General features: G+C 40.7%; 2 protein-coding genes across 4 annotated transcripts; one reads left to right on the forward strand and one right to left on the reverse strand.

The window, feature by feature from the left end:
* Nucleotides 1-1,824: 1,824 nt before the first annotated feature.
* On the reverse strand, nt 1,825-6,496 carry LOC139769473 (uncharacterized). Of its 3 annotated transcripts, none has more exons than XM_071700570.1 (4): nt 6,330-6,496; nt 6,028-6,236; nt 5,649-5,815; nt 1,825-5,263 (listed from the first exon to the last, which is right to left on the reverse strand). In XM_071700570.1, the coding sequence occupies exons 2-3, from the start codon at nt 6,194-6,196 to the stop codon at nt 5,649-5,651; spliced, it is 336 nt and encodes a 111-aa protein (XP_071556671.1). In that variant the 5' UTR covers nt 6,197-6,236; nt 6,330-6,496; the 3' UTR covers nt 1,825-5,263. The 3 variants fall into 3 exon arrangements, with proteins under 3 accessions (XP_071556671.1, XP_071556669.1, XP_071556670.1); XM_071700568.1 differs by lacking the exon at nt 1,825-5,263 and adding an exon at nt 5,277-5,529 and having other exon boundaries at nt 6,330-6,493; XM_071700569.1 differs by lacking the exon at nt 1,825-5,263 and adding an exon at nt 5,277-5,430 and having other exon boundaries at nt 6,330-6,487.
* Nucleotides 2,280-5,652, forward strand: LOC139769472 (protein salvador homolog 1). Its single transcript, XM_071700567.1, has 7 exons — nt 2,280-2,419; nt 2,868-2,944; nt 3,668-3,795; nt 3,988-4,221; nt 4,614-4,838; nt 4,910-5,215; nt 5,321-5,652. The coding sequence occupies exons 1-7, from the start codon at nt 2,329-2,331 to the stop codon at nt 5,421-5,423; spliced, it is 1,164 nt and encodes a 387-aa protein (XP_071556668.1). The 5' UTR covers nt 2,280-2,328; the 3' UTR covers nt 5,424-5,652.
* Nucleotides 6,497-7,212: the final 716 nt, after the last annotated feature.

Raw genomic sequence — 7,212 nt, forward strand, 5'->3', positions numbered from 1 at the left:
AAAGTGGAAGAAAGAATATCGGAGCTTTCTCTCGGATGAATTATGGAAAATCTTCCCACGACGTCGCTCGACAGTTAATCAAATCCGCTCGACAACGGCGAGGGTCGATTCTCTCATCGCGCATTAAATTATCTGAATACGGAAACCTCCTCGCGAATCTCATCGACGTCAGGGAAGTGGTCAGGGGAACAGGGTGCCCCCTTCGAGCCGTGGCTAAACGCACGATGACAGATGACAGATCGGCCGGGGGGGGACATCTCGAAGCAGCGCCCGGCGAGGGGGACAGGTTGACGTCGCACGTCGCTCGGGAGGACGTCCGGGGACGTGGTCGCGCGATGAGCTCGACGAAAGCGGGAGAGGCGAATGGACGACGACGCCGCGGCGCTTACCCTTCTCGCGTTAAATCGGCCGCGGGGCACTCGCGATCCGGGCCACCGCCACCACCTCCTCCTCCTCCTCCTCCACCTCCTCTTCCTCTTCCTCCTCGTCGTCGTCGTCGTCGTCGTCGTCGCGGGGGCACGCCGTTCATGATCGCCGCATGACGCGCGCGGTGCCCACGCCGGGACCCAATCGATATTCCGTAAGACAACGCGTAGCAGCCTCACGTTTCGCCTCGCAGTCCTCGCACCATGTTCGGCTCGGTCCGGTTCGCCGCGTTCCGCGCCTAGCGTCACGCCTAGCCAATCGGCGCTGCCAACCTCGCCGCGCGCGACCGCCTTGCGCGCGTAGTACTACGAGCTGCGGGACGAGGGGGGGGGGGGGGACGGCGTCGTGAATGCGCCCCTCGCACGTGAAGTTGCACCAATTGCGAGCGCACACGGGACGTGCGCGCGTCATATTTAAAATCCATGCCCGTGACTGTGTGCGGCATAGTGAACGCATATATGTATATATGTATATATATAAACATATATATATATATATATGGAGGGGTAAAAGCCATAGTGGTGTAAGTCAAATTTTTTAAAATATTGACTCATATGTCCATAGATGCAATTTATATATTGTATAGATTGCATCTATGCACACGAATCAATATTTTAAAAAATTTGACTTACACCACTATGGATTTTACCCCTCCATACATATATATATATATATATATATATATATATATGGAGGGGTAAAAACCACAGTGGTGTAAATCAAATGTTTTTAAACTATTGACTCGTGTGCATAGATGCAATTTATATATTGTATAGATTGCATCTATGCACACGAGAATGTCTTAAAAAATTTGACTTACACCACTGTGGCTTTTATCTCTCCGTATATACATATTACATACATACATGTACAGCGAGAGAGGACTCATGATAATGATAAATTAAATTTCGAAATTGCAACGTTTGGATTTACGATCGATCTATAACACTTTTCATACCATCTTTCTTCCGATATTAACTTTCCGAGTTTTAAACTTTCGTGACTCGGAATTCAACTGAAATTTCTAGAAATTCTTGAAACCGCGATCCTTATTTATCTGATTATTAGAATATTCTCCTGATACTTTGAAAATTCGATCTTTTAGAATTCGAATTTTTCCGCGATTTGTACGCGCTACTTTACCAACTCGTTAAAATAACACGCGACTTTATCGATCAGCAAAGCGTTTATTACTTTACCGACCGCCAGATCCTTCAATCCGCAAAAATTCAAATTATTATACTCTTTCAAAAATCTGCAGTAATTGGTAATCAAATTCCAGACGGTTTTCGCACTCAAACCAAAAGATATTCGTACAAATTCCGCCGCAACGAGATCAGCTGGTCGCTCGGAGATATTCGCATACCGGAACTGCGGTATTAACAAAATAAGTCCAAAAATATTTCAGATATATATTATAATAACAGTAATAACATACATGTTATAATGTAGAATATTTTAGTTTTAATTTAATCTACAAAATTCGTAACTTAAAATTAATATACTGTACATACAGTGGACTCTCATAAACGTGAAAATCTCCCACCGGAGATATTTTTCCCTCCCTTTCCTATCACAGTCTTCCGAGTGAACCGTGCCTGTCGACGACAAACCCAGACAAACCTTGAATAACTTCACGGGGGGTCGCGAGATGCGACATTTCCGAGTACTCGAAAAGGGGTAGACAACGGGCGATGTAATTTCACGGTTTCTCGTTACTCCTCATCGCCGCGTACCTCGTTCTTTCCTTCTTAGCACACCCGCGGACCCTTCCGCGTCAAATGTCGCGACTCGCAGCGCGCCCGATAGGTTAAGTCGGTTCGGTGTTGTGTGACGTTTCTATTCTCCGATTTGACCATTTGACGTTGCTATATCTCGCTGCTGACAAGCCCGACGCGCAGCATGCTGTCAAAAAAGAACAAAGATCTGAGAACGATCAAGGAAGGGGTGGTCGGCAAATACGTGAAGAAGGAGACGCCACCCGAGATGCCGAGTATGTATATCTCGGAATTTACTCCTTTCTACTCTTCTCTCTCTCTCTCTCTCTCTCTCTCTCTCTCTCTCTCTCTCTCTCTCTCTCTCTCTCTCTCTCTCTCTCTCTCTCTCTCTCTCTCTCTCTCTCTCTCTCTTCCTCTTCCTTTGAATGTAAAAAAGGGCATTCTTAAGATCGGATTAGATTAGGCGAGACAATTTTCACGTACTACACATTTGTCGTTAATTGTCACTTATATCTTGCAATTAACTTAATTATATTTCAGACTCAAAAATTTCCTTTCGTTTTCATGTATCTTTTTTTTATATTAGCAAACTAGTACATTTTTAATAATACGTATTTAAAAGACAAAGTCCACCCCTCCATTCTTTTTCGCTCATACTGTGTAACACTGTACCTACTTTACAGTCGAAATATATATTATACAATTTGCATTACTTGTATTTAGTTATCAACGTGTGGACGACAGAGCCGAACAAGAGGCAGAGACGGCGTAACAATCATCCGATGATGCCGAATTCTACGGTAAAAATTGTATTGCATATAAGTACATGATACATTGCGTTACGCAATATTCCCTAGCATATATATATATATATATATATATATATATATATATAATATTGAATATTATTGAAGTTTGCCAGTATTAAATTATAAACTCATATTATTTCAAAAAGTAATTTTTTGTCCCTGTTATAAGTAGATCTTTTTTAATTTATATTTAATTAATACTAATATAATTTATTGTAATATGCTGCGAAGCTATTATATTATACATATAATATTATATGTATATTATATATAATATTGAATATTATTGAAGTTTGCCAGTATTAAATTATAAGCTCTCATATTATTTCATTTTTTGTCCCTATCTCAATACAAGATCTTTAATTTATACTTAATTAATACTAATTTACTTTAGTACAATATGCTGCCAAGATTAGTGTTTCCTGTAATGGTGCGTTGTCAAAAGAATGTTTTTGTCGGTCTACTAGCTGCTAAGAACACAAAATTATATAAAATAATGGATATACTTGCGCAAAACATAAATTCCAATTTTAACAACGAATCCAATAAGAATACGAATCGAATTACGCCCATCAATTTTCCCATTCGACGAAAAAGTTTTATACGCTATCTCGTAATTCCCAAGCAGCAGTGTGTCCTGGCCAAGAATCATTGAAACATGTAAGAAGACATCTGAAGATTTTGATTTTTATCGATGCTTCTCTCGTGTCATAGTCCATTTCTCCGCAACCTAGTATGGTGCAAAAGTTCGGAAATCTGAAAACCACGACCAGCGCCGTCGGTCTGGGCAGCCATGAGGGAAAGTACACACCAAACAGTTCCGTTCCCAACTTAGCTCAAAGGTCAATAATAGATTTTATGCTTAATTTGGTCTTACGAAATGACACTTCATAACTGTAACATACTATTAAGCGACTATATTTTAAAAGTAAAGCTACAGAGACGTTTAAGAGAACGAAAGGAACTTTACCCAGAAGAACACACGTCGTGATTATGTATTTCCTCCGATTACAATCCTTTTGTTTTCACGATAGATTTGCCAGCCTTTCCGTTAATACCGGAATGAACGACAGCATGTTTTCGAGAACCGCGACACCCGTGTACCATCCCGAACTATCGCCCGCAATGTCGCACACTTATATGAATCAATACGCTGGATCCGAGTACCACCTGGACAGGGTCCAGACACCGCAGATGCCTTACATGCCTTTCGACGTCGATTCTGGTTACGAGGACTACAATCACTCCGTTTATCGTCACAATGCTGGGTACGAGAGTAATTTTTCCACAGTTTTCGTATTAATTACGAATTTTTATACTACCTATTTTCTATACTACACAAATTGCTTACGCGATTATTGAAGCTTCAAGTTGCACGACGTACAAATAACGTTCTGCTATTAAGAGAAAGTTACTATAGTAATTTATAGCATATTTTTATCTCATTTCATTGCATTTCAAAACTTCATCAGTAGTATTTTAACTAAAAAGTCTACAAGAATCACGATTTATTAAAGGATTAAAAGCCAGTGTAGCTAAAGTGTTAAAGTTACAAAATGCAACTGATATAATTTTCATTCCACGATTACGAATAAACGTAAAAATCATTTCTGTATCTTACGCTCGTCGAAAATATAATCGTTTCAATTTTCGGTTAAAGCTACAGTAGGTGCTACTCGGAGAGATCGAGTTCTCGGAGCGAACAGCAGCAGGACGAGTTGCCTTTGCCGCCCGGGTGGTCGGTCGACTTCACGCTTCGCGGCCGTAAGTACTACATCGACCACAATACAAAGACCACGCACTGGTCGCATCCGCTGGAGAAGGAAGGTCTGCCAACGGGATGGGAAAGAATCGAGTCTCCCGAATACGGCGTTTATTACGTCAAGTGAGTGAACTCGGGAGAGGAGTTCGCAGGCCGTCGCGATGAAAGCATCTCTCGCCTTTCTCCTCTTTCAGCCACATCACGCGTCAGGCGCAGTACGAACACCCGTGTTACCCGCACGAGATGCAAGCGGTGCGGGTCGTGTCGCCACCGCGGCACACCCACTTCCACTCTCACAGCGTCCTGGTGCCGGCCAATCCTTATCTCAACGAGGAGATACCGCACTGGCTGTATGTCTACAGCAGAGCCTCGATAGCCTTGGATCGCAAGCTGCGTTGGGAACTGTTTCGCTTGCCCGAGTTGGACTGCTTCAACGCCATGCTCACCAGGCTGTACAAGCAGGAGCTGGAGGAGGTTGTGATGCGTTATGAAGAGTATAGGTGAGGAATGAGATTTGAGAAACAAGAATCCTCTCGATCAATATCATCCTAGACACAAATGTAACAAACATAACACTTTATATTTTTGCATATCTATCTTTACAGATCGGCGTTGCTATGCGAGATGGAACAGAGACTGAAGGAATTGAATCCGGAATCTGGCGGGTCCAACGTTGGCGCTATTGCCTTACGGAGATCTCTTCCCTGAGAGAGGTCTGCCGAACCAATCGATTGTTATATATATTGTACGGTTTATCTCTTGAGTGACCGAGGAAAAAGTTTCTCGCAGGCGTTACACTGAGTGATTGATAGCTCTGTATTTTGTACACGTGTAGATAGTATAAAGCCCAACGAAATTTATCTCTTTTTGATAATACATATTATATGACGCTACATGAGAGAAATAATAATAATAATAATAATTAAGTGTTACCTAATTCTCGTCCGTCTTTGGACTTTCACCCTCCTTGGCCTCTCTCTCTATCTGCTCAATCTTGGCCTTGTACGCGATATCGAAATCGTTGGTAAGCGTCAGGCCTGATACCTGATACACGTGCATAGTGGTATGAGGTATAGGACTCAAGAGCCCAATAGCCATCCCTGTGGGTAAAAACAGACGTTCCGTCGTTCTCCTTGACAAAATTTCAAGATCAACAGTCGACAAGACCTAAGGCCTGTTCTTTTTAACTAAACTTCTTGCACGGTTTATCTTTCTTCTTTTTCTCTTCACGTTGGAGAGAAAAAGAGAAAAAGATAGATTCTTACAACTGTGTAAGAAGCTCGGCTAAAGAAGAAGAGGCTTCTAGACTTACTTCGTTCGTCGGCGTCTTCTGGCATCTCCCTTTTCATGATCACGTAGAAAGCGAGGCCGAAACAATGCCATCCAACGACGGCATAAAATATCGAAAGCCTTCGCTTAAGTGCTATGGCATCTTGCTTGGTTCTTACTTTAAAGAACCGTTCCAAGAAAGGTCTTATCATTTTTTAGGTTTACGCGCGAGCCCCAGGGATATCACATAACCTATAAAAGGGACGAGAGAATCAGTCGTATGATCTGCAAGAGAATACGCGTATGCGCTTTATATCGCTTTGAGATTATCAGCAAGAAAATTACAGAAGACGGAATATGAATTGTCGATAATGATACTCGGTTCGAGGGATGAACGGGGGATGAATGCGAGTAGTCGAACGTCCGAGACTCTTCGATCACCCGTGACACCCGTATCTACACTCGAGAACGTTTTTATACACTTGAAGACGACTGTTCTATTTATTTCCGAGTCACGTATCTAGATATTCATGCATTGTGATAGTTGAAAAAAAAAAAATGCGCCGGAAAAGTTTAAAAATTGATAAGAACAATTTAAGAAATAAAGAATTAGGAGCACTGGGAGCAAGGGGGAGGGTGCAGTTGCGAAATGTCAGCAGGCAAAACTATCTTTTCTTTGTTCCTTTTTCCTTTTTCTCATTGCTGAATTAACATATTTGAATAATTGTTTTTTTTTTCTTACACGACTGGCTACATCTTGGTCGATGTTTTTAATAAATTTTTTTTTAATCGAACGATTAAATGACGATATACATTCATCTCTAAGCGATTAAAAAAAGATAAAAGTTAATATAAATGTTTTAAAAAACCATCTCTGTTCTTTGTTCCTTTTTCTCATTACTGGATTAACATATTCTAATTGTTTTTCTTTTTCTTGCACGACTGGCTACATTTTGGTCAATGTTTCCTTCTAAAATGAGTTCTCTTTGAATTTTAATTACAATTAAAAAAAAAAAATTATTTTTTTGCAACTTCAATCGTCCGTAATACGTAATACCAACCTTTAATGAGATTGATTTTTTGAAACCGAATGATCAAGTGATGATAAATGTAATTTTAAAGCGATTAAAAAAGATTCACAAAAGTCAGTTTAATATTTCTCTAGAAAAAAAATTACACAAAAGTAAAGAAAAATTAACTTACAACTACAAGATTTTAATGTTATTTA

Source organism: Temnothorax nylanderi, unplaced genomic scaffold (assembly GCF_030848795.1).
Source record: "Temnothorax nylanderi isolate EJ_2023f unplaced genomic scaffold, tnyl_v1.0 TNYL_tig0022_pilon, whole genome shotgun sequence".
NCBI classification, from domain to species: Eukaryota; Metazoa; Arthropoda; class Insecta; order Hymenoptera; family Formicidae; genus Temnothorax; species Temnothorax nylanderi.